At 61.4% G+C, this 27,601-nt stretch overlaps 3 protein-coding genes across 15 annotated transcripts in view; all 3 read left to right on the forward strand.

The window, feature by feature from the left end:
- The window catches only part of R3HDM2 (R3H domain containing 2), a 61,447-nt gene extending 60,415 nt beyond the window's left edge, over positions 1-1,032 (forward strand). For 10 of the 11 annotated variants that reach the window (XM_082332538.1, XM_082332537.1, XM_082332541.1 and 7 more), the window contains one exon: positions 109-789. In XM_082332538.1, coding sequence (XP_082188664.1) covers positions 109-452 — 344 coding nt within the window. In that variant the 3' untranslated portion in view covers positions 453-789. Of the gene's footprint in view, positions 1-108; positions 790-834 lie in introns of those variants that run through there. The other variant, XR_014230419.1, reaches the window with a different exon arrangement.
- On the forward strand, positions 1,032-6,827 carry STAC3 (SH3 and cysteine rich domain 3). 3 transcript variants are annotated; one of them, XM_082332551.1, is made up of 13 exons: positions 1,032-1,332; positions 1,652-2,038; positions 2,836-2,902; positions 3,318-3,576; positions 3,714-3,811; positions 4,082-4,157; positions 4,238-4,335; positions 4,458-4,524; positions 4,823-4,872; positions 5,017-5,120; positions 5,650-5,701; positions 5,928-6,065; positions 6,342-6,827. In XM_082332551.1, exons 2-13 carry the CDS (start codon positions 1,731-1,733, stop codon positions 6,438-6,440), a joined length of 1,416 nt encoding a protein of 471 aa, XP_082188677.1. In that variant the 5' UTR covers positions 1,032-1,332; positions 1,652-1,730; the 3' UTR covers positions 6,441-6,827. The 3 variants fall into 3 exon arrangements, with proteins under 3 accessions (XP_082188677.1, XP_082188675.1, XP_082188676.1); XM_082332549.1 differs by lacking the exon at positions 1,032-1,332 and having other exon boundaries at positions 1,570-2,038; XM_082332550.1 differs by lacking the exon at positions 1,032-1,332 and having other exon boundaries at positions 1,570-2,038; positions 4,241-4,335.
- Positions 6,828-20,833: 14,006 nt separating this feature from the next.
- On the forward strand, positions 20,834-27,588 carry NDUFA4L2 (NDUFA4 mitochondrial complex associated like 2). Its single transcript, XM_082332439.1, has 4 exons — positions 20,834-20,957; positions 25,006-25,094; positions 26,928-26,988; positions 27,241-27,588. Exons 1-4 carry the CDS (start codon positions 20,901-20,903, stop codon positions 27,295-27,297), a joined length of 264 nt encoding a protein of 87 aa, XP_082188565.1. The 5' UTR covers positions 20,834-20,900; the 3' UTR covers positions 27,298-27,588.
- The last annotated feature ends 13 nt before the right edge of the window (positions 27,589-27,601 follow it).

The following is a 27,601-nucleotide window of genomic DNA, read 5'->3' on the forward strand; positions in this document are numbered from 1 at the left end:
TGACTGCTCCAACCCCAGAGCTGGTGAGGAGCCCACGCATCAGCTCTCACTGTGCTGTTGCCACCCAAGAATCTGCTGCTGCTGACACGTGCTGTCTTTCCACTGCAGTGCTGGGCCGAGTGCTGGAGGTGACAGACCTGCCCGAGGGCATCACGCGGACAGAAGCTGACAAGCTCTTCACCCAGCTCGCCATGGCTGGTGCCAAAATCCAGTGGCTCAAAGAGACTCAGGGGCGCCGTGGAGATGGGGGTGGCGGGGACAACAATGGGACTCCAGAGAACGGCAGGCACAGTGACCTTGCTGCCTTATACACCATCGTGGCCGTGTTCCCCAGCCCGCTGGCTGCCCAGAATGCCTCCCTCCGACTCAACAACTCCCTCAGCCGCTTCAAGCTGCGTGTGGCCAAAAAGAACTACGACTTGCGGGTGCTGGAGCGTGCCAGCTCACAGTAGGGCTCACGCAACGGGCACAGAGCACACTGGACTGCGGGCACTTCCCTCTGCATTCTCTTTTCCTTTCTGCCCTCCCTTCCTCTCACCCTCCTTCCTGGATATATTTATATGGACATAATTAAGAGACAAGAAATTGATTTTTTTTTTTTTTTTTTTTGGAGTGATGCCCGTGCCCGCCCACCTTACCCTGTGTATATTGTTTTGTTAAGCACTGTGTTGAACTGCACATACAGGTGTTGATTGGTATGTTCACTGCACATTTTATTTAATCTGATTATTATTTGGGGGGTATTTTTGGTTTTATTTTATTTGGGGGGTTGTTTTTAAATATAAAAAGAAAACTTGTCCATCACTTTAACGCTGCTTTCCCGTTCTCTGCCAGTACCAGTGCTAGGAGCTGTCTGTGCTGCCTCCTCAGGGTGAGATGACAGCCAGGGAGCAGAAGGGGCACTCACAGGAGGATGGGTGTCTGCCTAGGTCCTGCCTCCATGCTTGGCATGTACAAGGGCTGCAAGCTCATGGCTTGCCGAGGCTGGGAGCCAAGACTGGGAGAGGAGCGCTGAGCACTTTGATCTGGGGCTGGTCCCCCCCATCAGATATTCATAGACTCCTTTCCCAGCTGCTGGCCCCATGCAGCTGTGCAATGGCAAGAATGGGGCCGTGGCGTGTCCCCAGCTGTATCCCCTGGCAGGAAGCAGCATATTCCTCCTGATTACAGGGGAGCAGCACTTGAGCTGATAGCTGCAGGTATCACTGTGTCCTCCTGCCCTGTGGGTACAAGAGTTGGGCTGGCACCACCCTCACCATTGCATTGCACACAGAAGCTGGAGCCTCTTGGAGCATCTGGATGCTACCTTCAAGAGCAGGTGCAAGTGGAGAGGTAAGAGCTGCCTGGAAGGGGTGGGCTCCAACCCCAGCCTTGGTGCAAACTCCTGCCCCACTGCCACCCACAGCCTGGCAGGGACATAGGTCCAGGGACTCAGGCACTGGGGTGCCTGTCCAGCTCCAGGGCCCTGGCACCCACTGCAGGGCGGCAGGATAGGGTCCCCAATGGGGTCCCCAGCTCTTTCCTCCATGGCAGCTCTCTGTCTCAGTGGAGAGCAGACCAGCAGGATTTGCTGCCAGAGGGTATGGGGCAGCCATGAGAGCTGCCCCATGAGAGACCCCACTGCTGCCACTCTTTCCTTTTCCCCTCCCAGCTGCAGGGGCCTCAAATGCCAGAGCAAACGAGACATCAAGGCTGGAGCACTTGGTGTGCCCCTGCTCTGCTGCTGCCCCATGCCAGGGGGTGGGTGGGCCTCTGGCACGCCCAGCAACCCACTAACGCAAATAGCCAGTGGCTCCTCTCCACCCCGCTCCCCTCCTGGCTCAGGCACGGGCTCCAATTTCTCGGCGTCAGCCTCCGCCAGCGCTCAGCTGTCGGTTCCCCTCTGGCCTGTCACTCCCGCTCTCCACGGGACTGGGGCAGCTGCCCCCCTCCCTGCGCACCCGGCACAGAGGGCTGGGGGCTCCGCAGCCAACGGGGCCCCAGCATCGGCCACCCTGTGCGGGGTTTTTCATCGCAGGACGAGAGCTCCAAACACAGCGTAAGTGTGTTTTCGTGCGCGGCTTCTTCTCATTGTGGCCACTGACCCCCGTGGGCCCCTGTTCCACCCACATTGCTGTGCAAGACCCCAGGGCTCTTTGCTTCTGCAGCACCCCTTGCCCCAGGACTCCCCAGCCCCCATCACTGTTTCCCTGATGGTCATCCTGGTTGGTTTCCACGGGGGCATGGGGGGGCCTTGTGTTAGGTATCACCAAAAATAGTGATGTCTGGGTAGAAGGACTGTGGGGATGGTTGACAGTCAGAGGTGGAATCAGGCATGTTTTGGGGGATGCAGGAGCAGATCCTGCCCCCATGGTAGCATGGGACTTCTATGGAGAAGAAATCAGGGCTGTGCAGTGATGCCAGACAGCGTCATAGGCATGTTTGTCCTAGGGGGCCAAGAGCGGCACCATTTGCAGTTTAATGGTGAGATGGAGATGTCTAGACAGAGATGGACATGTGCAGGTAGCCCAGGGTCTGGCTCGCAGCACTTGGCACCACGTCCACTGAGCAAGCAGCGGTGCTGTGCACACTGTGCTGGGAGCCTGCTGTTCTCCAGCCTGCGCAGCAGGGCCCAGCAGGTACCCCGGGGCCCCAGGACTCACCCACAGCAGAACTGGCCCTTGCTCGGGCAGGAGCTGCAGGCAGGGCAGCAGGAGGTGGTGCTGCTAGGACAGAGGGAGGCACTGGCTTGGGAGATGCTTCCCATCCAGCAAGGTCTGGCTGTTCCTGCCCCCACTGAGCACCTGCAGTGGGAACAGCCCCAGCCAATGTGATGTCTCTCTTTTTCCCTCATAGCATGACAGAGAAGGAAGTGCCAGAGCCACCAGCTTCACCTGCTTCAGGTGGGAAACCCAAGAGCCGGGTAAGTGGGTGCCCACAGGGCAGATCGGGTGGGTGGAGGAAGCTGCCTTTCTAGCATCTTCTCTGCCTCAGCCCCAGGAGTTTTTGTGGGGCCAGGGATGCCTGGTGGGATCCTGATCCAGCAGGGCACTGGGTGGCCATTTCCCAGCTTGGCTTTTCCCCAGGGTGCCTACATCCATATGGTGCTCAGGAGTCACAGTTTCTCCTTTTGTGGGGACCTCACGGGGCTGGGAGAAGGGTCCCCATCCTCACAGCATTTCTGACCCAGGATGCCTGGGGTCTCCTCCCATTTGCGGAAGAAGGAGTCTCTAGGTCAGCGCAAAGGGGTAGGGAGCCAGGCACCGGCTTGCCTGCCTGCCTGCCTGCCGCACCCCACACACCTGCTGTGTGCAATGCATCCTCTCCTGCCCCAGCAGCTACAGAAGCTGAAGCAACTTTTCCAGCGAAAGCCCAAGGAGGAGATGGCGCCAGAGCCACAGCCCAATGGGGAACTTGTCAGCCCCTCAGGGGGACCCATCTACTACATCTATGAGGAGGAGGAAGAGGAGGAAGAGGAGGAGGAGCCTGAGCCCCCTCCCGAGCCCCAGAAACTTGTCAATGACAAACCCCACAAGTTCAAAGATCATTACTTCAAAAAGCCCAAGTTCTGTGATGTTTGTGCCCGCATGATTGTCCGTGAGTCCTGAGGGTGCTGGGGCTGGGGGCCATGGTCAGGGCGAGGGCTGGGGGCCAAGGCTGGTGAGGACTCCAGCCCAGCCGTCCCCACAGCTGCAGTGTCACATTGCCTCTCCTTTCCACCCCTCCACCGCCAGTCAACAACAAATTTGGCCTGAGGTGCAAGAACTGCAAAACCAACATCCACCACCACTGCCAGTCCTATGTGGAGATGCAGCGCTGCTTCGGCAAAATCGTGAGTGTTCCCACCAGCCCTAGGCTCGGGGCACCTCCTCGCAGGGAAGACCAAAGCACCACAGCAGGGAGCAGCTGGCTCGGTCCCTGTGGGCATGACCCAGGTGCCATGACCCATCTCTCTTCCTGGCTCTGAGGGGGGGACCCAGGCATCACCCCCCTGCTGGGTGGCCACCCTCTGGGTCCCCAGCGTCCACCCGCTCCCCCCTCAGCTCTCACAAGAGGGCCCACGGGTCTGGGTGGTGGTTGATGCTCTGACCTCCTCTTCCAGCCCCCGGGGTTTCGCCGAGCATACAGCTCACCCCTCTACAGTGACCAGCAATACGCCTGCGTCAAGGAGCTGCTCTGTAAGTACTGTCCCCACAATGGGATGCCCCATCTCCCCACGTCCTGTATCTGAACCCCTCTCACCATCCTTGTGCCCCAGCAGCAGCCAACAGGAGCGACCCCGTGTTCGAGACCCTGCGGACGGGCGTCATTATGGCCAACAAGGAGCGGAAGAAAGGGCAAGATGACAAGAAAAATGTGAGTGAGGGGTTGGCCTGTCACTCCAAATGCCCAAGGGTCCTGGCACCACAGCCTGCACCCCATTGCCACCCCCACCTTTCTGCCTGCCCTGCACCCCCTGACACCTCTCTGCCTTGCAGCCTTTGGCTGCTATGATGGATGAGGAACCAGAGGCCACAAAGCCAGAAAAGGGCAAAACCGAGGGTGGTGAGTGCTGCGACCGTGGCAGGGGCTGGCTGCACACAAGGGCCAAGGAAGTGGGGCGGGGGGGGGCTGAGTGCCAGCCACAAGCATGGGGCACGGAGGGAGCCTGATGGGTACTTGGGGGGGCCCTCTGGGGTGGGTTTTGCCCTGCAGAAAGAGGGTCTTCAGTTCAGGTCTCCACCCTGGGGCTCTCTCTGCTTCCCCTCATTGACCTGGGCACAGGAGATCCTTGGGAGGAGGCTGGTCCTGGGGTGGGGAGGCAGCACCAGGAGAAACGTATCCCCCCTCCTCCCATTTCCAGGCACCTCTGAAGGGGACAAGAAGACTGAGAAGAGCCCAACAGATGACAAGGTAGCCATCATCCTCACCCTACACCCCAAAGGCTCCTGGCCTTGGAGCAGTGTGGGCAGAGGCTGCAGAGATCTCCCTCCTGGGCTCCCTGGGGCTGTCCTCAGCCTCTCTGGGGCCCCAACCCTCTCTTTCCTCCTCCCCCAGAACAAGAAGCCACAGCCAGGGATTCGTGGTGGCTATCTGCAGTCTCACTATTTCGTGGCACTTTATCGCTTCAAAGCCCTGGAGAAAGATGACCTGGATTTCCCGTAAGTTCCCAGCCATACAGTGGGCACAGGGGTGATGAGGGGAAGGACATGGGGTGTCCAGTGGGGAGGGGGAGAAGTCTTCGCCTCAACAACAAGGCTCTCGCAGCCAGGAGGGGTCTGTGAATGAATGAATGAGGGCAGAAATTAAAGCCATGCTGGCTGTGGTTTGGGTTTTGTGGCTTTTCTGCCTGCCTCAATGGGCTACACATCCAGCGGGAGCTCTGGCTCTCGCTGAGCCAGCTCTCCCAGCTCCCAGGCTTTGGGCACAAGCCTCATTTCCAAGGCTGCTGGTGTTTGTCTTGATGTGGTTCCACTGATTTCTTGCACCCTAGACTTAAGGATGAGCTGCTCACATACAGGACCTGTCTGTCTCTGAGCCCGTGGGCTGCGTGCATTCCTTGACCTCCCCTGGCCCAGGGCTCTAGGAGCTGTTGCTGTGCGAAGAGCAATTTTCCTTGCCAACCTCAGAGTCTCCCATGGTGCGGGGGTCCCTGCCCCCCCCACACTGAGCCCTTCCTTCCCTTCGCAGGCCGGGGGAGAAGATCACGGTGGTCGATGACTCCAATGAGGAGTGGTGGCGGGTAAGGCTGGCGTCCTACAAGCGCAGAAGGGAAAGATGCAGGGCTTAAAGCAAAGGGAGAGGTCAGCTGCGAGTGCAAATTGCACTCTAAGGGGGACACGGCCCCCTAAATCTGCTGTGTGCTCATGCCAGCCCACAACCTGCAGGCTATTTGTCATGGGGGAATCTGGGAGTCATACAGATTGGCTCCAACCCCCACCTTGCACCCATCCACTGACTTCTTTCAGGGGAAGATTGGTGAAAAAATTGGCTACTTCCCTCCAAACTTCATCATCCGGGTGCGGGCAGGTGAGCGGGTGCACAAGGTGACACGCTCCTTCGTGGGCAACCGGGAGATCGGGCAGATCACACTCAAGAAGGATCAGGTGAGATGGGACCACCTGGTCCAGCCCCCACCTGCATCCAGCCTTCCTCCAGGTCCCCAAGCATCCCGGCTGCCCTGGCGCCCTGCTGCACCCTACAGCCACTCTCTGCCCTGGCCTGCATTACCATCCCCACACTGCCCACCTCCCCTAGCCCCTTGGATGAGACCTGCTCTGCCCCCCCCCCCCCCCCACACACACACACACACCTGGAGGTTGCTGCCTTCCCCTGGCTCTGTGGGGCCCCGGGAGTCTCACCTGCACCCCTCTCGCCCCCAGATTGTGGTGCAGAAGGGTGAGGAGGTGAATGGTTACGTGAAAGTCTACACTGGCCGCAAAGTGGGGCTCTTCCCCGTGGACTTCCTGCAGGAGATCTGAGCAGGGCAGCATCCCAGGGCCCGCCAGCTGGAGGGACAGATGGACCCTGGCTGCAGGGAGCTGCCGAGCTGGGCCAGGGGTGGGGATGGGGACAGCAGGCACCCCTGTCCCTGATGCCTGCAGCAACAGGGGCTCCGGTGGGGACCATCTCCACCAGGACCAGAGCAGGCCGGGGGGGTGGGAGGTGCCTCTTGGGCTGTTTCCCCTGTGGGGTATTTGGTGCCTTCAGAGACACTGGGTGCAAGGAGGGGGCACCCCCAGGCTCACGTTGGAGGCCACCCAGCCCCCCCTGCCTGAGGTGGTGGGTGCTGGGTGCCTTGGGGGTGTCAGTGTGGTCCTGTCCCACTGCTCTGGGCTGGGTAATCCTGTGTTTTAGCAATACATGTCTGCTCCCCAACCTCAAGTTCTCCCTGGTTTGGATTTCCTGGGGGAGGGGCACTGTGGGGCTGCCGGTGGCCCCAGCTGCTGCAGACGAGGCCCAGAAGCTGCACTGGTGCTTTCCTGCTTCGTGCGACACCCTGTGCAGCACACACCTGTGTGCACATGGGTGCACGTACAACGCACCCTCCCCGACCGCCCTCACCCCAGCACGGCACCCCGGAGCCCGCGTGGGGCCCCCCCAGCCGAGGGCTGTTCCCAGCAGCCGTACAGGCATGGGGCCGAGCGGCTCCCAGCCGGGCCCGGGCAGCGCGAGGGGACGGCGGCAGGACCCCCCCGGCCCGCATCCCCCGGGGGGCCGGGTCCGTCCGTCCCTCCCTCAGCGCGGGCCGCCCCGCGGTGCCGAGCGCTGGCGCGGGGCCCGGCGGGGCCCGAATAGGGGCCGCGGGCGACAGGTGACCGGGCCCGGGGACAGGACGAGTCCTTGGAACGCGGGGGGCGAGCACTGAGCCAGGAACAGGTGCCCGGGCGGGCGGCGCGGCCGGGGAGCGCCCACCCCGGGGCGGGCACCTCGCCGGCCCCGCTGCCTCGGCCGGGGGGCTCGGGCCGCGGCGGGGCCGGGCCGGAGGGGGCGAGGGCGGCCCGTGACGTCCCGGAGCCCTGACGCCGGCGGTAACCACGGCGACGGGCTGGAAGCGGGGCCGCGGGGGTGGGCAGGGCGGTAACCACGGCGACGGGGACCGGTACGGCGCGCCGCCCGTCGCCATGGCGGCAGGCAGCCGTGGGACGGCCCGGCCCGACCCGGCCCGGCGGGGCCGTCCGGTAACGGCGGCTGCCGCAGCGCCCTCGCGATCGCCGTGAAATTCGCCGGGCCGGGCCGGGCGGGCGCAGCCCTCGGCGGGGCCGCCTGCGCCGCGGGGCTCTCTGCACCGGCCCCGGTGTGCTCGGGCGGCTGCCGCGGCCGCTCCGGCCCTGCCGCGGGCCGCGCGGGGGCGCTGCTGACGCGCCGTGCGGCCGCTCCGTATGCAAAAATATGCAAATGACCCGGCAGGCGCGGCGGGCGCCGCGGCGCCCCCTGGCGGACGGCTCGCGGGCCGCCCCCACCCCGCGCCGGGGACAGCGCTCCCGCCGCCCTCGCTGCGCGGGCGCGTCTCCCCGCGGCGCCGCCTGTCCCCACCGCCACCCGGGGCCGGCTGCTTGCCACGCAGGCGGAGCGAGCCCCGTCCTTGTCACCCGCCGCCACCGCCATGAATATTCATGTCCGGGCCCTCGCCGACGAGCTGGGGAGGGGACGGGGGGATTCGAGGGCAAAGCGGCCCCCCCCGAGCCCAGCCCCCCGGGTGGGGGGTGCTGCCGTGGTGCTGCCGGCCCCCCGCGGGGCGGGGGTGCGCGCCGGTCCCACCGCCCTGCCCCGGGCCACAGCGCCCCGCCGCCAGGGCTGCCCCGGGGAGACCAGCGGCAGGGGCGTGGGGAAGGGTCCCCGTGCTCCGCCAGCCTCGCGGCCTCCCAGTCCCGCCCCCGCTGCCCCTTCCCCCCCGCCTCCGCTGCCTGCAGCATAATCAGGAGATATAAATGCATCGAGGGGTCTGCGCAGGGGCTGCGCTGGCAGGGGCGCGCCTCCGCTGGAGCGATGGGGTGGCGGGAGCAACACGGGGGTGGGGGCGTGGAGATGGCTCTGCTTCCCCCGCGGCTTTGGAGGGGCTCTCGCTCCCACCTTCTTTGGCCAAGCGAACTGCACCAGGGCTGCTGGGGAGCAGGAGCAGCAGCAGCTCGTGGTGATGGAGCAGGGAAGCAGGCAATCTGGATCCGTTCACCCAAGGGCTTGCGGCCAGCTAACTGGGGAGTTTATGGCCCTCGGCCCCAGTCACCTGCTAGTCCTGACCCACCCGGCTTGGCCCAGGTTAACGTCTGCCAGGTCCTGCTGGCACCACGAAGGGCCAGGGGGTGCAGGGTCTCCTGGCCCTAGAGGAGTCCAAGAGGCTGCTGCAGTCTGCTGCCAGATGGGGTGCATGGGGGCAGGAGCACAGATGCCTGATCTCCACACTGGGGGGGGTCCTCCTCCAGTCCCAGCATCGCAAGCACCAGCTGGGAGATGTGCTGCTCCAGTGCAACAGAGAATAATGGCAATCGGGGGATGAGGGGCCTGGGGGTGGGGGCAGGCGGGGGGCAATACCCAGCTCACAGGACTGTTTTCTCTCTGCTCACTCACATCCCTACCTCCTGTCAGACAGCTTTTAAATGCCGAACCATTAAAATTTTCCACCTCATTTGCGGCTCCTCATATGGTTAATTTTACTAGGACTGTCTATTTATTTATTTGCAGAGCCCTGCGGGGGGGGGGGGGGGGGGGAGGAGGAGAGCTGGAAGCTGATTTGCTGCATCTGAGAGGTAGGGAGGGGAGGGGAGGGGAGGGGAGGGGAGGGGAGGGGAGGGGAGGGGAGGGGGGGGAACCCACCCAGGGAAGAAGGGAGGGCTCCAGCTAATTTAACAGCTGAAGAGAACAACTTAATTAGAGTCATCTGGAAAATTGGGCAAAACCCCTTTCATCAGCCTCCCATCCCCAAACCCCTTCCCTGCCAGCGCTTATGGACTTCTCCGACGGCTGCACAGGATAGCACATGCTTTGGGATGGGGAGGGAGTGCTGGGGCCCAGCCCTACCAAGCAGATGGCCTTCATTACATGCAGGATCTAATTGGATTGATCAGCATTTAATAGGAAATTAAGAGGTGAATCCTTTCCCTCCTCCCAGCTCCACCATGTGCATCCTGGCTGCCCAGGTGCTCCTCGCAGGCCGGGTGCAGCCCACTCCCCTGCTGCCCTCTTCCTTTCCCAGCGGGTGCAGGTATATGGCAAGTGAGATGTGAGGGGCAAGCAGAGGTGGGGAGAGTCATTTGCACCTGATGGGCAATGGGTTGAGAGTGCCACGGCCTTCCTGCAGGGGGGAGGACGGGTGGTGCAGGGTGGCTGTGTCTGCTTCTGTGCAGCCGCAAGGGTTGCTTGCTGCATGCTCTCCTGGTGGGGACACGGGTGCATGTGCTCAGAGGAACACACGCTCCAGAGGCACTGTGGTGTGCACCTGCCAGGTGTGTGGTTGCTGAGCAGAAGTTTAGAGTTTGGTCTTGCTCATGTTTTCCCCGTTCCTGGTGCCCACAGCCTGGTTGTGACCCAGCTGTTTGCAGAGAGGGGCTGTGAGTCTGCTGGCATGGGGGACACTCAGCATCTCACTGCTAAAGCCTCTGCAGCTGGTTTATGCAAAGGGTCTGCCACCCACCCCACCCCATGTAACACATAAGGAATGTCAGAGTGGAGGAGCCACCCTGACCTGCCAGATTAATCACCTCAATTTCTCTCTGCATCTCATGAAAGGTCAGGAGCCTTTGCAAGGCCCAGAAATTAATTGAAATACCACTAGTCTTGTGCCAGATCCATACATCATCCCAGGAGAGCAGCAGTGGCATGGAGGGAATGGGGGTACCTGCCTCCTGTGCACCCCTTCTGGGGTGCATGCAAGGACAGCGAGTACCAGGGAGTGCGGCGGGAGGTGGAGGTGTCCGGGTGCTGCACCCCACGGCCCGCCCACCTCTTCTCCCCACAGGTGAGGCCCCTCACATCCAGCCTGGCCCCAGGGTGCTCCCATCTGCACGGCTCTGCCTGAATCATCTCCTCTGGCTTGGCAGATGCAGTGCTCGGAGATTGTTCTCCATCTCGAGGCAGGGAAATAAATGCATTAAACTAAACTAAACCATCTCCCCTCCCCACCTGCCCCCCAGCCATAAATCAGCATAAATGCAATTTACATATTCATGGTATTTATCCAATAACTGTCCTGTCCCAGATTGAACGTGCCCTGGGGATCACCGGGGCTTCTTATCTGTGCCATGGTGCTCCTGGGAAGGAGCAGCTCTGCTCGGGGATTGGAGTAGCAGGGGGGCTGTGCTCGTCATCCTCCTCCATCTCTCCCGCTCCAGGCGGGTCCTGCGAGAGGAGCTTGGAAGGGGAAATCCAGGGCTCGGCAGCAGTCCTGTCCCACAGCCCTGCCCTCCAGTCCAGAGCTCCCTTCCACCCTGGATCAGTGCCCTGCCATCTCTGACTCCCACCTGGCCCAATGCCTCTCTCCTCAGGGCCGCCTGCACTCTCTCCTTGTGCCCCTTCCTCCCTTCCCCAGTCTCCCTTTGGCCCCAGCGGTGCTGCCAGGGGAGCCCCAGGGTTCCCACGCAGCTCCCTGCGCCTTGAGTCTCACCCCATCCCCAAGCAGTAGCGCGGGCAAGGAGAGGGGGGGCCGTCCTGCACCGGCACCTGGGGGGGGGGGGGGGACACGACACTTGTCTTCCCACTTGGCTCAGAGGGAAGGGCCTGAGAGGAGCTGGCAAGGTTTGGGGGTATGTGTCCCCAGCTCTGTGGTGCCCCCCCCCCCCCCCCAGTGTGCCTCCACAGGCTATGCTGTGCATAGGAGGGGAGACACATCACATCTCCCACTTTGACAGATCCTTGTCAGCAGTAATGACCAGCTCAGAGTCCAGCTGGGCCCCAAGGCTCAGTGCTGAGCTCGTTAGGGGGGATTTAATGAGGGCAGGAGGCAGGCACTGCCTCTGGCTGTTTGTCACGCTGTCTCTGGCCTCACAGCCTGCCTAGACCCCGAGCTGTGCTGCGTGGTCCCCCACGGCATGGCACAGCACGGTGCTGTCCGCAGCCGCTAGCTCAGCCCCCTGCTTCTCTCTGCCCTTAGGCACAGCTGGGGGGGGCTGGGAGTGCAAGCTCTTGCTCTGGCACCCATGCCCACTGAGTGAGAGCTGATAGTACCAGCGTCCTGCCTCTGGGGCTGTCCCCACATCCAGGCTGCATCCCTTGGAGACAGGGAACCACACCGGGGCCGTTTGCATTGCCTTCACCCACTCAGGGATCGGCATAAGGGCTCCTGACCTTCCAGTGCTGTGACCACCCCACTCACTCAGCTAAGGAAGTAAAGACGAGGGTGTGGAGTGTGGCTGGGCAGTGCCTCCCTCCTGCCCCTGCTCCAGGCTGCCCCAGTCTCTCTGGTGCTGCAGAGGAGGAACAGTGTTGCTCAGGGATGCTTGGGGGTGTGGAGGAGTTTGGGGGCCCTTGGGCTGTGGGGTGGGAGCGAGAGGCACCAGGAAGGCCAGATTTCAGGGGGCAGCAAAGCCAGCAGCAAAGTGGGCTGAAGCCAGGGTGTGGGTGCATGGCACAGGGGGATGGTGCTGGTGTCTGTCCCACCCACAGAGATGGAGGGGGGGGGCCTCTCCAGGGGCAAGGCAGCATGCATGTGCCCCAGGGCCTGAGGGCTGTGTGGTGCTCGGTGGGACAGGGCTGGTCTCAGCTGTGGGCTGTGCAGTGCTGGGCAGGGTCTCAGCCGTGTATCGCAGGCAGCAGTGGGGACAGCCCAGGTGCCCCAGCCCTTCTGGGTGGTTGAGCTTCGTGCCTGGGAGTCCCGTTTGCAGTTTGCACCATCTTTGCTCTGAGGCAGCCAGGAGTCCTTCTTGGCTCAACAACAAGCTGCATAAACAGGAGCCTGCAGGCAGTGTTAATTAGTTAAATATTTGGCAAGGGAGGAGGCACAGGCAGAATATGAAAGAGCTGGGGGGACTGTGCTGTCACCTGCCCCACTGCAGAGCAGGGCAGACTCCAGACACCTGGGGACCATTGCATCCTGCTGGGTGCTGCTGGCCTCTCCCAGCCAGGCCGGTGCTGGGACCATTGCCTGCTCCCCAGTGCAAGGCAGCCCAGCCTCCAGACCAGACCTCCATCTGCATTTAAAAGGCTGCTGGTGAAGGGGAGGCCCCAGGGATCCCCCCCGCCACTGCTTCACTCTGAACCATGCAAACCAGCGGCTTCTTGCTCCAGCCCTGGCCCCCGATGGGCCCAAGTCCCTGGCTGGTGAGATCCCCCTTCTCTCCCTCGCACCCGTGTTTGCCCCATCAGCTTTGCTTATTACCTCTGTGGTCTAGTAATATCCCACACGGGCGTTAATCAGGGGCAGCAATAAGCTCTGGGAGGCCAGGGAGGGGCAGATTTGGCTCCAGCGTGGGCGATGTCCTAGTGAGGGGTGAGGGAGGGATGCTGGCCAGCACAAGGATCCTGTGCGGGGGCTGAGCATGGTCAGAAGGACCAGGCATTTCAGAGCAATCCCTGCTCTACCTGCTGCCCCCACCCTGGCTCCTGACCTCCAGACTGTGCAGTCCGCCCTCCCAAATCATTAACTGAGGATGAAACACCCCAAAGCCTGGCTGGGGAGCGTCGACTGTGTGCAGCGTCTGTCCCCACAGCCCCTATGATGTGAACTAAATCCATCCTAATTAGCACTGATTTGCATGGGGAAATGAAAATTAATCTAGCCTGGGTTTATTGGAATTAGTGATTCTAGTTGGGCACATCAGAAAGCAGCAGACATCCGGGCGGGCAGGACTTGGTATGGCACAAAGCTGTCTGCTCCTTTCCTCTCCCTCCCAAGCCCTACTTTGGGGCCCCTTGTTCAGCACCGCCTGCCAGCATGCTGTGGCACAGCAGGGCCGTACAGCCACAGGGCTGCGGGGGGGGGGGTGTCCACCGGGACTGGGCTCGGATGCCTGGGTTCTGCCCCAGTGCCCTTCCTGGGTGGCAGGGGGATGTTGGTGCGCCCCACTCCCCCACCTCACCTCCCAGGCATCCCGAGTTGCAGGATATGGAAAATAGCACTTTTCTGACACAGTTGCCCCATCCCATGTTGTTTCTGGGCACGGTAGGAGGAGACCAAAGGGCAGGGAAAAGGCCAGCTCTGGCACCTCCAGGGTGGGAGATGCTGCAAGGCCTGCAGGCCGGCAGGTTGCTGGGCCGGGGGTGGGGGGGGTGGGGAAGGTGTGTCATGTGCACACGCATGCACTTATATTTGTGTACCTCCGTGCACATATTGCTGTGCCTGTATTTCCACACATCTCTGTGTGTGTCCCTGCAAGCCTAATCCTGTGCATCCTCCCATGCATGTTGGCATGTGTGTACCTGTGTGCATACCCCGTGCATGTGGCCTCCATGCATGCCACGCAGGAGCACATTCTCATTCTGGAGGCGGGGGCCCACCAGGGAATGGGCGCAGTGGGGAAAGCCCTGGCTGTGCCCCCTTTGGAGACCTCTGGCCCCGGCTGTCTCCCGACACCAGTGCTGCCTGGCCCAGGGGTAGCACCGTGGTTCATTGTTATGGGGTCCGTGGCAATGCGATGAGCAGAATTATCATTACGCTCATGAAAAATTAACGAGGAGAAAACAGCTGGGCAGGAGCTTTGTCCACCAGGGCTGGGAGTGGCACAGCGTGGGCAGGTTGGTGTTGGCCACAGGATGGGGTCCGGTGCCTGTCACTTCTTCACAGGTCACCCCCCTCCTTGGTGTGACCCTTCCAGCCCCAAAAACCTGTCCATCCCTCCAGGATCGTGTCTCCCCCCAGCAGCAGGAGGACCCAGACCTTGGGCAGGTGTGTCCCCATGCCCCATCACTGCCTCTGGGGCACGTCTGGACGTGGTGACTCCCCCCCCCCCCCCCCCCAGGCTGGCCCCAGGGGATTTCAGCCTGGCTGACAGGAGCAAGACCTCCAGCTCCTGCGGCTGCATTTGCAAGTCAACCACGAGCTCAAGGGCTGCTGGTGGTGGCAGTGGCTACCTGTCCTGTCTACCTGGGGACAGGGATGGGGACGCCCCGGGGAGGGGTGTGAGGACAGAGCAAACCCTGCTGCAAAGGGATGGGGCTGTACTCTCCCTCCTCACCCATGTCTTCTCTGGCTGGGGGTGGGGGGTGGGGGGGTGTGCTTTTCTGTAGAACTGTTATTGCCCCCCCCTCCTCACAGGGCTGTAAACACTCAATTAAGCACAAGCGCCTGGTCCTGCCTTCCCTGTCGCTGCTGGTAATTATGTAGGTTTTTCGGTGTCAGGCACCGCGGGGAAGCGCGATTACAGCTAATTGGAGCGGCTCTCCCCAGCCCAGGCCCTTCTGCAGCTGCCGCGTGACAGCGGCTCCATGCCCTCCCAAATCTGTGTCCGCAGGATGCCTGGGTCCTTCCCACCTGCCCTCCCCGTCCTTTTGCTGCTGCAGGTCTGGGCAAAGAGCCTGCCGGGTACCTTCCTGCTACGCTCCGCTCCAGGATGGGTTTGGGCCCCCCCTCGACATTCTGGGGACCTATTTGGGCTCCCCGGTCCCCGCAGTCACCTCGAAGGCTGCAGCAGGACTGGGTGGATCTGCCAGAGCTGCTGGCTGGGGCACTCAGGGCTCTGCACCATGGATAGGAATCAGTCTGGCCCCGTGCAACAGTGCGGAGCTGAGCATACCCGGCGGCCGGGGTGCACAGAAGTGGGGAGCCTTTGGGGAGCCAGGGAAGGGGCAGGGTCTGCAAGTGAGATGGGAGCTGCCCTGCACTGTGGGCCTTGCCAGAGCTGGGGCCTGGCAAGGGGACCCAAGAGTTGGGGGGATGCGAGGACCTGCTGCCACCTGTCCCAGGGGAGATGCATCAGGAGTGCAGTGTCTGCCATTGATTTCTTATTATGGAGTTCAGCAAGAAAAATGAGGCGCTGGGGCTGCGGAGCAGCAGCCGTGATTTGTCGCCTTCTTGCCGTGTCCTGGCGGGGATGGGAATTGATTTTGGAGTCTCTGGCATCAGTCAGCAGGTCTGGGGCTGGGAGATGGGGAGCTGGAGAGGGGATGGCTGCTGGGGGCTCGGCACGGGCCCCCAGGACATGGGAGACAGGACCCAGACCTGCTTGTGGTGCAGAGGGTGCTCCCCAGCCCAGAAGCCCCCAGTCCGTGTCTGGAGCCATGGGGCTCTGGCGGGGTGCCCAGGCTCTCGAGTGCCTCCCTGGCAGGCTGGGGTCGAGGTCCTTTTGGGGCTGGGGTCCTTGGCCCTGGTGCTGGGCTGGCACCCTGGACCTCGCTGCGTGGGACCACAGCGGCTCTGCGGGTGGTCCCATGAGGGCTGTCTCTGCAGGAGGCTCTGTGTCCCCGGCCCTCTCCCAGGGCCCCGTGCGCTGGGCGGCAGCGGCGGCGGCAGCAGGCAGGGGGCACGGCGGGAGCCACGGGCTGTCCCTCCGCCCGCGTCCCAGAGCTGCTGGCGCCCAGACTGCGGGGCTGTTCCGCGGAACACGGCGGCCGCCAGGGCCGGCCGCAGCGGCGGGGACAGCGCGCTCCCGCTCCCGCTCCCGCTCCCGCTCCCGCTCCCGCTCCCGCTCCCGCTCCCCGCCGGCCCGACCCGCGCCGCGGCCACGAGAGGGCGCCACAGGACTCGCGGAGGCCCGGGGCGCCCCCACACGGGACGGCGGCCCCGCGGGCACGTGCGCGCGCGTGCGCGCGGGTACCTGGCGGGGGGGTGGGGGGGGGCTGCCCGTCCACGAGCGCGCGCCTTCGCACGCGCTGCCGGCGCGGGGTCGGCGCGTGTCTGCCGGTGGCGGTGGGCCCGGCCCAGCGGCTGCGGCCAGGCAGCCGGTCCCCGCAGGGGCGTGTTCCCCACGCACGCGTGTCTCAGCCGCGCGTGTGTGTCTCAAACGTGCACGCATGTCTCAGACGTGTACGTGCATGTCTCAGCCTTGTGCATGCTTGTGTCTGCCATGTGCATGCATGTCTCAGCCACGTGCACGCGTGCCTCGGCTGCGCGTGTGCATGTCTCAGCTGTGTGCGTGCGTCTCAGCCATGTGCACGTGTGTGTCAGCCATGTGTGCCTTGGCTCGGTGCAGCTCTGTCCCCACCAGTATCTTTGTCACAATGAAGGAAGAGGCTATTATGTTTATTAAATTGTATCAAGGCAGCATTACAGCAATTGGCAGCTGGTGACCCTGGTTATTTATAAAACAGGCTTTGGAAATCGCAGCTCTGGGCTTGGGCTTTTCTTCAGAGAATTATGGAAAAAAAAAATCAATATTGCGGGACGGGGCCAAGTCGGTGGTTAATTGCAGGGTTGGTTCCAGGAAACGCCTCCTGGTGTGATGGCAGCCATGGAAGAGCTGACCTCTCCCCCACCTCCCCAAAGCCCCCAGCCGGGGCTCCTATCCTGCAGCCCCTGCCCTCTGCGGTGGTGGGGCTGCGGTGGGGGGACAGCCCTCCTTTCTCAGGACCCAGCACACTGCCTGGGCTGGCGGCTCTGGGACCAGAAAAGGCCAAGGGAGAGCAGCTCCTTCCTTGCACTGCAGTGCTGGCTTCCTGAGCTGGCAGGGACAATGACGGGTGTCATCTCATCCACCTTTTGCAGCGTTACCAGGGGGTGGCGGTGGTGTCAGAGTCTCGGGGTATTAGGCTGATGTTCCCCCCCCATCCTGCAGCAGTTGTGGGTCAGAGATAGGCTCTCCTGGTGCTCATCACACAGTGCCCTGTGATTAATGGGGGGAATTAGGATGATAATAGCCCTTTAAATGAAGGTGCCAGTTACAAATGATGTGTGCCCATGCTGCATGGTGATGGATGGTGCCAGGGCCAGCCCCTGGGTGCTGGTAGGCAGGCGTGCTCAGAGGCACATTACGGCCAGGGCAGGAGCAAGGAAGGGATTGTGATGTCATAGAGATCGGTGACATCACGGGGTGGGCATGACATCACATGCTAGCTCAAAGTGAGGGGATGGGGGACAATCCCAGCACTGTGTGCACATGGTGGTCTGGCAGGGAGGAAGGGCTGCGGTTGCTCCACCGTTACCTGGCTGTGCCAGTCATCATGACATGTCACGATAGTGCTGGGGTGTGATGATGTCCTTCATGGAGCTGCTCGTATTGCCCCCCAGTGTGCCTGTACTGGGACCCGGGTGAGGGGTCCCAGGCAGCAGCCTTGCAGGGCCAGGAATGCCCTTCTCTCCCCAGGAGGGGCTGGGTCCCCCCAGGATCCAGCCCCTTCTCCCTGTGCTGGGGCTCGTCCTGCAGCGCAGCTCTGTGGGGCTATGAAATATATCCCGTTAATTCACCATTTAATTATTGGCTGTTTGTTTATTGTTTGTTTGCTTTAGTTGGTATGAATTTTTTATGATGGTTTCCATTGCACCCCGCCAAAAGCCACTGAGATTTACAGCTTCGGCATGAGCAGAGCCTTAACGAGGGAAAAGTCCCCGGTAGCAGCGAGGGATGACTCCGTGTCGCCATCAGAGGAGGGTTTGGGGCAGCTCCTCCCAGGGCTGGCGGGGGGGGCGCAACCAGTGGGTGCCAGGGAGGCTGTGGGGAGGCTGTGAACTGTGGGGCAGTGGCCCATGCAATGGGGGGTTTGTGTGGGGCTGGGAGGCTGGTTAGGTGGCTGCGGGGGGGCTGCGGGGGGACGGGGAGGGGGGCTGAGTGCCAAGGCTGGGAGCCAGAGGAAACGGCATGCTCAGGTGCAGGCACGTTCAGCCCCAAGCTGCAGCATCTCCCATTAATGAAGCACTTCATCACCGCGGCGTTGCGGGGGGGGCACCCAATTCAGAATGATAAATTCCCCACGACGGCCCTGCGCTCGCTCGCAGCAGCCGTGATTCTCCTTCATCTTGAATAATATTTTTGGAGTGGTTGTAAAATAACCCGCCACAGCAGCTGCAAGTGGAGACACCAAGGCCCAGCAGCAATCTCCAGGCCCCCCACCCCATTTGTCTTTTCAGCTCCCCACCCTGCGGGGGCAGCTCCCCATAGCCCTTGTATGGGGCCAGGGACTGCACTGGCACACGTATGAGCGTGTGCCTAGCCACGCATGTTTGTGTGTATGCACGTGTGCAAGCATATGTCTGCTTAGAAAGGCATGTATGTGTCCATGCACATCTATTGGGATGTGCGTGCATGCAGGTGGTCATGCGTGTGTGTGTGTGTGTGTGTGCGAGTATGTGTAGCTGTGCAGGCAGGGGTGTGTCTCTGTGCACGTGTGTGTGTATGAGTGCAGAGCTGCCTAGATGTGCACGTACGTGTAGCTCTGCATTTGCAGGTGTGTCCACACACGTGCATGCTTCCTGAGGTCAGCTGCTGTAATTCTTTTCTCTCTAGGAAGTATTTGTGGGCTGTCTTGTTCTTCCCCAAAAGCGCTGACCCATCAGATCTGCACGGTGCCAGGCAGGGGCAGCCATGAAAGAGAAGAAGCTCCAGCAGTGTCTATTTGCTGGTGTTTATTGTGTCTCCCTCAGGGGGCGGGGGGGTGGGGAGCACGCTGGAGCCCTCCCCAGCACTCTGCAGGGCTGAGTCCCTCGCCACGGCCGCTCCTCTGGGGCTGCGGGCAGCCTACCCAGGAGGGCTCCTGAGCAGCAGGGCACGCACTGTAATCACCATGGAAGAGGGAAGCACGATACAGAATTAAACAGTCTCTTAATTACAATCATTAATGAGCACGGAGGCAGCTGGGCTTTGTGGGCAGGGAATCCCGCTGCATCTCTAGGAGAAGTCCTGGGCTCATCTGCAGGGAGTTAGGAGCTTGCATTGGGCCAGGGTGCAGAGATGCAGGTTGCTCCAAAGCAGATCTGGCTGTCATGGGACCGGGATTCCCCCAGACATCCTGGGCTCCTAATGCTGCTGGACACCCTCTTAGGATCCCTGCTCAGTGCTTCGGTGCTGTGCTCCAGAGGCGTTACGGTACTGCACGAGTCCCACCATTTACACACATGTGCATATGCACATACCCTGTGAACCCCTCCCACACACCTCTGCTACGACCCTTCCCATACACCACACTACTGTCCCTGTGCCACAGCAGCCTTTGGCAGAGGAACGCAGCAAAGGACACAGGCGTGCCTGTGCTGAGGGCAGGATGCACTCTGTCTTGGGGAGTGGCACTTAATCAATCCCATTTCAAAACTCTAATTATATCAACAAAGGCCTCAACACGGCGCTGCTGGCTGCAATTCAGGCCTTGATTATTTATTTCCACAGACTCCGGAGAAGTTTCTCCCCTTTGTCCTTTTATACTTTGCTGAAAGAAATGAGGTTAGGATGGAGTGGCACTGACTGGGCTGCGCTATGCTGGGTAGAGGGTGCTGAGGTGGGGAGGGAGGCTGGATTGTTGGGCTGGGCTGGGGCAGCAGCGGGGCTCTGGGCGTGTGTGGGAGAGCGGAGACTCCCTAGGGTGCTCCAAGCCAAAACTTCAAAGTGGGGGGCTTACAAGTCACTGGCAAAAAGAATTGCCAGAGCTCTTGTATGCATGTGTGTGCGCGCATATGCGTAGGAGTGTTCATGTGCAAGTGCCTGCCGCCATGTCAGCATGCATGTTGTCTACCTGTGCATGCATGTGCATGCATGCATGCATCTGCATAAGCAAAGACTGGTCTACTGGGGGGCACCGGGCTTTGGCCACGAGCCCTCAGTGGAAGGGGTGCGCAACAGGGACTGGCCTGTGCCCATCAGGTGTGTGACACTGTCACCGTTGTATGCCACCTCACCATGCTCTGCCCCCAGCTCCCCCCCAGACACAGGCTGTGCTGGCTCTTGCCACTGTCAGAGTGTGACCAGCCCCTCCCAGATAAGGGGGGGGGAGGGCAGTCTCTGCTCAGTTCCAGCCTGCTGCTTTTGGCTGCCCACTCCATCCATCTCCCCAGTCTTTTGTTAAGAGCCAGTGGATACAAATAGCTGGTTTCCATATGCACAGCAGCATCTGTTACTGCCAGGGAGATTTGCATTGCTAAATGTAAATTGGGTGTTATGTCATTTATCATAAACGGGAGGGTGGAGGGGGGCGCTGAGGGGAGGCAGCAAACATCGGCAAAGTTGTCATAACAAATCACACGGCTCATCGTTTGCCCTGGCAGAAAGGTGCGGAGCAACCTGTGAAGGATTTCCACATGGAGGGAATGAGCTGGCCCCTTGTACAGAGAGGGAAACTGAGGCACGAATGTGGTCTGGGATGCAGCAGCATGCGGGGACCTCAGGTGTCGAAACCCAAAGCTCGTTAACCCACTCATCAGGGCTCACTATGGGAGAAGCTGGAAGGGGCAGAGTGCAGCCGGAGCTAAGGACCTGATCCTCAGCCTCCCTCTCCCCTTCCAGCCTGGGCCAGGATCCCCATCCCATCCCGTCCCGCCCCGTCCCTCCCAGCCCTGCTGCAGACGCCTCCCTCGTGCTCTCCTGCCCACCCTCCATCCTCGGACAGCACTCGGGAAACTGCCATCGCAGCCGGACCTTCCCCACAACCTCACCATGAAGGGCCCCCTCCTTGGAAGCATGTTCTCCCGGCATGTCAAGCGGCACCCCGGAGTGAGTCACCCCACGCGGTCTCCCTCCAGGGACCCCCCATTCTTCCCCATCCCTCTGCATCCCTCTGCCCCTCTCCTCCTCCCAGGGATCCCCCGCAGCCCCGTCCCTCCGGGATCATCCTTGCCCTTCTCTCGCCATGTGCCTCGGAAACCCTGCGCTTCCCCACACCCTTCTCCATGTCCCGTCCCTCCCCCCCCCCATTCCTTCTGCCCTCCTCAGCCCTTTGTGCCCTTTGCCAGCCCCCTCTTCCTCCCACTCCCCAAACTCTTTCTCAGCCTCCTGTCCAGCTCCTCTGCCCTCCCCTTGCCTTCCCAGGCTGTCCCTGCTTGCCAGCTTCCCCTTCACACCGTCCTCCTGGCTCTCACAGCATCCTCCAGGTAAGCTGGGTGGTCCCAGCGGTCCCCAGCCCTCCTTTACTGAGGAGAGGTGAGACCACCCGGCACTGCCTGACCTGCTCCCTCTGTCCAGCGCTGCAAGGGGCCAGGGCTCCTTCGCTGAGCCGGACTGGGCTTTGGGCACAGCTCTTAGACACACAGAGGCTTACTTACTTACCCTGACAGGCATGCCTGCTGGCAGCTGCTTATGTGAAGGGTGCTGCTCTGTGTCCTCCCCCCTGCTACACCCTGCTCCAGGGGCATCTTTGGGGGGGTGGGAAACCCACTCACCCTGGCATCCCCCAGTTTGAAGCACCAACACCCATCCTTTCAGCTCAGATCTGTCCCCTGCTGTCAAAATTGCAAGCTGAGGGTTTTGCATACAAAGATGCTTAAACCCTCATAACTACAGACCCTCCAAGACGGTGGCAGCTGGGTGAGTGTCCTCGCCCTGCCAGGGCAGGCCTCTTTTTCTGCTAGGCTGGATCCCCTCCCGCACCAGGGACCTGGCCCTTGTCAGAGGGTCCCCAGCCCGACCTTGCCTGTCCCCACTGCCCTCTCTGGGGACCTGGCAGGGGCTGGTGGCCTGGGGAGGGTTAATGAGCTGCAAGCACCGGGCTGAAAGTCACGTAAGCTGTTGGCAGTTGGGTTTGGGGCGGGTAGAGCAGCCAGGCTGGAAAGGATGATGAGCTGTGGCTGAGCCTCCGGATGCCTGGCTCGCCAGCAGGCTCAGGCAGGGGAGGGGAGTTCAGGGCTGGAGCAGGAGGCACCCTGGGGCTGGGCTCTTCCAGGGAAAGGTGCGTGCCTGTGCACTGCCAGCACCGAGGGCACAGGCAGCCAGGACACCTGGGTGCTTTTCACGTCCTCAGTGAGAGTGGACAGATGGACAGTACGGGCCAGGGCTCCTGCGCTGTCTTCGTGGCACTGCTGCATGTTTCTGTGTGCAGAACAGGGGGATTTGGGGCTTTTCTGTTCATGCCTGCCACTGTTTCCCCAGCTGTCAAACAGAGGACTCTGTGTGACTTGGGGGACACAGAGAGGCCCCCAAACAGTACGTGTAAGGGGGGTGGGGGTGGGGGGGTGGTCCCGGGTGCCTGTATGTGAAGAGCCTGGCGTGTGCCCAGCACCGTTAAGCAGGATTATTGCCGGCAGAGGTTGCTGGGGCACTGTCATCCATTACATGTGATCAGCTGCAGCTCATGCCTGGCTGGTACATCAGCACTTTCACCTGGAAATTGACTCTCCCACCACAGCTGCCCAGCTGCCTGCCCACCTGGCAGTGATTAATGTCCCAGGCATGCCAGTGGAGCACCATGGCAGTGAAGCACAGGAGCTTTGGCAGGACAAGAACCTGCTTGGCATGGTGGTCCGGGGGCTGCACAGCTCAAGCAGGCACCTTTCGGGCACTGGGCAGAGCCCAGCACTGCATCCGACCATCCACCCACCTTGGTGCATGGTCATGCCGCAGGAGGGGATGCTCATCCGCACCCTGGCATGATGTGCTTGTCCCACCCCACCCAGGCACAGGGCCTCCACCTCACCCAGTACCTTCACGTGTTTGTTTTCTCCTTCCTGCTATTTTTGTAGCCAGAGCGGTAGGAATGGGGCCAGATCCCCACTCCGGCAGAGCACTTACTTGGAAGTGCTGGGTGGCGGCTGAGGCTGCAGCTGGCCTGCAGTGGGGGCTGGCTGTGCCTGGACAGGGGGCTCAGCTGCCAGCAGAGATGGGGGTCCTGGGGGAGCAGGGTGACGCCTGCTTTGCTCCCAACACGTCCCCACAATCAGGGTTAAAGGGCAAACGCTGCATGCAGACAAGCAGCATTTTAACTCTCCATACACTTAAGGTCAAGCTCTCAATGTCTTGTTTATTTTTGTGCGTGTCTTGGGGGGGCATCAGGCCCCACTGCCTGCACCTGCAGCTGCAGAGCCCCTTGCCTACTGCGTGAGCGGTTCCCCCAGCTCCCCCAACTCTTAATTCTTCCCAGGCATTAATTACCCAGAAGGTGTCAGCAGCAGATGGTGAGATGAACCCGTCGCCCCGAATCTCCTCCAACAGACACCACAATTCCCGGCACTGTGGAGTTCGTCTTGATTAGCCAGCGCGGTTGGGTAGCGGCTACTGCCAGATCCTCTTGGCACCCAGATCATTATCTGCTGATGCCTCTAACCTCCCGAACTGGCGCTGGCATCTGCCAGGAGCTCGATCAGCTGGCGTGAGCGTGGAGCACTGCTTGGCTTGGGCACGGGCGCTGCTGAGCAGGAGCTGGGCCGTGCTGGGGGCACTGGGGGGGGGGGTGTCCAGCTGGGGACCGAAGGCTGGGTAGGGAGCACTTGGGGAGGGGGACACATCTGACTGCCCGGGTGTCTTCCTCACAAGACCCCACCCCGTGCAGGTCATCAAGGTGCTTGGCAGAGAACAGAGGGGTTTGGACAGACCCTTTTCTTCATGTTTTGGAGTTGCCCCCCCCCCCCCCCCGTCTCATCCAAGTGGGGAAACTGAATCACCGTGTGGCAGGTGTGCAGGTGGGGGTTCTGAGACATTTGCTAAGAGCTCAAGCTGCCAAGCAGAACTGCAAATATAACCCAGGCACTCAGGTGCTAGCAATGTGAACTGCGCGGCACGCACGGCTCTCGCAGCTCCGCCAGCCCCCGCTCCCCACTCCGCGCTAATGGGCACTGCGAGGCACCGGCCGTGTTTGCCTTCCCAGGGGCATGGGTTGGCGGGAGGTTCATTACGCTCAGACCGTCTTCCCCGGTGTGGGGGCCGCGGCAATTTGGGGGAGGTCAAAGCAGCCTCGTCTTGGCTCCGATTGAGGCCACGTCCCCCCAGGCACTGGGGGATTGGCAGCGCGAGTGGAGGGGGGAGCGGAGACGAGAAGATGGATCTGGTCGCCCTGCAAAGGCGTGATGAAAGCCCCTGTGCACACAGAGTGGGGTGAAGGGATCTCCTTCTTGCAGGGATGCCTGCTGTGGGGCTGGGGCAGCTCCCGGGGGGGGGGCTCGCTGAGTGCCCCCCTATGCTGCACTGTCACCACGTCTCTGGGACCTGCTCTGGACCCAGCTGCTCGGCCACCGGCATGACGCCTGGCCCCAGTGTGTCCCAGTCTGTCCCTGCTGTAGGCACAGGGGAAGACAAACTGAAAGCTCCTCATCTCATGCTTCATCGGGAGATGGTGCGGGAAGGATGAAGGGCCTGGAGAGCAGCTGCAGGGGGACGGAGAGCCTTCCTGAGGCAGGCAGTGGGGCTCAGGGCCAAACCTTGCCCAGGCTGCAGCCCTGCGCTGGGCAGGGACCAAGTCCCTTGGGGAGGAATCATTAGCCGAGGCTCAGCCCCTGACTGGGGGCACCATGCACGCCAGGAATGGGGCCCCCAGGTCTTCACCCATGGCCACGCCAGCCAGCGCCAGTGCTGGGCAGCAGCAGGCGGAGGGGAAGTGATTTCTCATTCCAAATCCAATTCCTCTCCAACACGAGCCGATTTTTCTCTCCCTCTTTTAATTCAGTCACTCAAGCTGACAGCTACACTGTGTACCGCAGCCCAGCTACAGGATTGCTCTGCCATATTTCCCCTGTAAATCTCCCGGTGTGTCAGCTCTCCCTTTCACTCTCCAGTCGGCCTGATAAATATTCATTTTATTGGGGTATTTTTCATTTCTCTCTCTCTCTCTCTGCAGCTCATTCCCCTCATTGGCTTCATCAGTGTCGGCCTGGGCAGTGCTGTCCTGTATTTGCTGAGGCTGGCCCTGTACAGCCCGGATGTCAGGTATGGGTCGGGGTACCCCTGGGCACCCCTCGGGCACTCGCCCCACGCCCCTGGAGCTGAGGGGGCCAATGCCCACCTGTGGTGGGCAGGCACTGGGGTACACAAGGCACCTGGATGCACTCTGACACCTTCATGGTGAGCAGTGTGAGAGGGGATAGCCAAACCTGCGTGCAGAGGTGCCCGGAGGGGACGAGGGAAGCTGGGGCACCATCTGCCCTCTCCTTGCTTGGGGACAGGGGGCGACAAGGACCCCTTCAACCTGGTGCTCCGGGCACTGCACCAGCTGCTGTGGAACGGGGGGCGGGCAGGAGAGAGACATGGAGAGGTTATGGGGCTGGCAGAGGGAGAGGGATAGATAGGTGGATGATGAGGCAGATAAAAGCAGAATGTGACTGATGGAGAGGGGGAAAGACAGTGTGGGGAGGGATGGATTGACAGAGGAATGGGAAACCAGTGGGACGGATGGTTGGAGAAGGAATGGGGAGAGAGAGGAAGGGATGGACAGATACAAAAACAGTGTGCAAGGATGAATGGAGAGGGAGCAAAGGGAGAGGGAGACAAGGTGTGAGGACGGATTGATGAGGAATAGAGGGTGGATGGATTGGCACAGGACAGACAGGCATGCTGTGGCACACGAGGCTGTTTTTTTTTTCCCTTGTAGCTCAGTGGCCCACGGTCCCTGCAGCCCCACGCTGTCTAATGCCTATCTAATATTTGTTTGCTCCTGGTAAAATGCTCATTGATTTAATTTGACGCCAGCTGCCCAGGGTACTTAGCTCAGCAATTAGCAGATCCAGGCACCTTGTCTTTGATGGTGGAAGTGCAGGGGTGTGCATATGTGTGTGTGTGAGGGGGGATAAAACAACAGAAGCACCCCCACAGCACATCAATGCTATTAAACAGCTCCAGGGGTCTGCATTTGCAGCACACCCCTCCCTCCATCCCCCAACATGCACACGTGTGCGCGCATCTTCCCAGATGGAAAATTCTGCTCTTGGCCAACACTGGCGGATTGCAGGGGGACGGGAGAGAGGGAGACATGAGCTGCTGTCACCAGGGACACATCCCACGGCTTCGCTGGCCTTCCACAACCCCTCCTGGGACAGGACAGGATGTGTCCTCTTTGGGAAGGCTTCATCTGACCAACACAGCTACCCCATACAGTTGGCTTGCACACTCACAAGCGTTGCACGCTCACGAGTCTTGCTCACAGCTGCTGTATCCCAGCTTGCTCACAGCTGCTGTATCCCTGCTTGCTCACAGCAGTCATGCACAACAGCAGCTTCCCTGCTCACCCCCCCGCCAAACAGGGAGTGAGGGTGGGGGCTCATGGGGTGGTGGGAGGCTTTTGGGGAGGGGGGGGGGCAGAGCAGCCGAGGCCAGTAGGCAGCCTCCCCCCCAGGTAAGGGTGCAGCAGGGCAGTGCCTGCAGAGGTGCTGGCTGGGGGAGCTGGGGTGGGAGGGGCAGGCAGACATGCACCCCTGCACGTACAGCCGGTGCAGCGGCTTGCAGGCCAGCCCTGTGCCGCGGCAGCAGCCAGGCTGCAGTTTGGGTGAGTCAGTCTGTGGCTGTGGCACAAGCCTGAGCAGGGATGCTCTGGCAGCAGTCCTGCAGGGAGCCCACCTGGCCCCCACCCCAGCTCCTCACCCCCCCAACCTGCCAACCGCAGCAGAACTGGCAAGCGTGGCTACGATGGCATCTGGGATTATTTCTGCAGAGAGACAGGGCTGGGTGCACTAGTGAGGGTAAAGGGGGGGGGCTGCTGTGGGACTGGGGGGGGCCTGTCTCCCTCACCCTCCTTACAGGTGCTGATGGCCCCATCACCCTTTGCAGCTGGGATCGAAAAAATAATCCTGAACCCTGGAATAAGCTGAGCCCCACGGACCAGTATAAAGTGAGCACTGGGTGAAATGGGGGCCTGGCACTCTGGGGCGGGGGAATGGCCACATTTAGGGTAAAACATTGTGCTTTCCTCAGGGAAGGGGAAGAGGTGGCATCAGCCTTGGGGCAGAAGTGCACGAGCCCTCCAGCTCCTTGTGCTCAGATTTGGGGAGGGGAGCGCTGTCTCCCCATTCTGCAGCCAAGGCCAGGCTGCAGTGACGGCCGCGGGGGACACGACCCCTTCTCACATCCCTCCCTTCTCCAGTTTCTGGCAGTTTCCACTGACTACAAGAGCCTCAAGAAGGACCGACCCAATTTCTGAGCTGCCCCGGGGATGCGCTGCCGTGCTGGGGCAGGGGAGAGCATGCCCACCCCCCAGCAGCACTATGAAGACCCCCACCAGCCCTCCTGGCTCTTACCTGCCCCATAGCTCTGCAATAGGTCATCGCACACACAGACCCGACTGCTTCCTCAGCACCCCTAAACCGTGGGGCTGCACCCCCCGCAATAAACTCCATCACTCCAGGAGCAATGTGCCCGCCTTTGCCAGTGCCCCTGCGCCCTCCCACCCTGCCTGCCATACTGCTCACCCTCACGTCTCACCTGTATTAAACTTGTAGGACAGT

The sequence above is a fragment of the Platalea leucorodia genome, assembly GCF_965183815.1.
Source record: "Platalea leucorodia genome assembly, chromosome: 23".
NCBI classification, from domain to species: Eukaryota; Metazoa; Chordata; class Aves; order Pelecaniformes; family Threskiornithidae; genus Platalea; species Platalea leucorodia.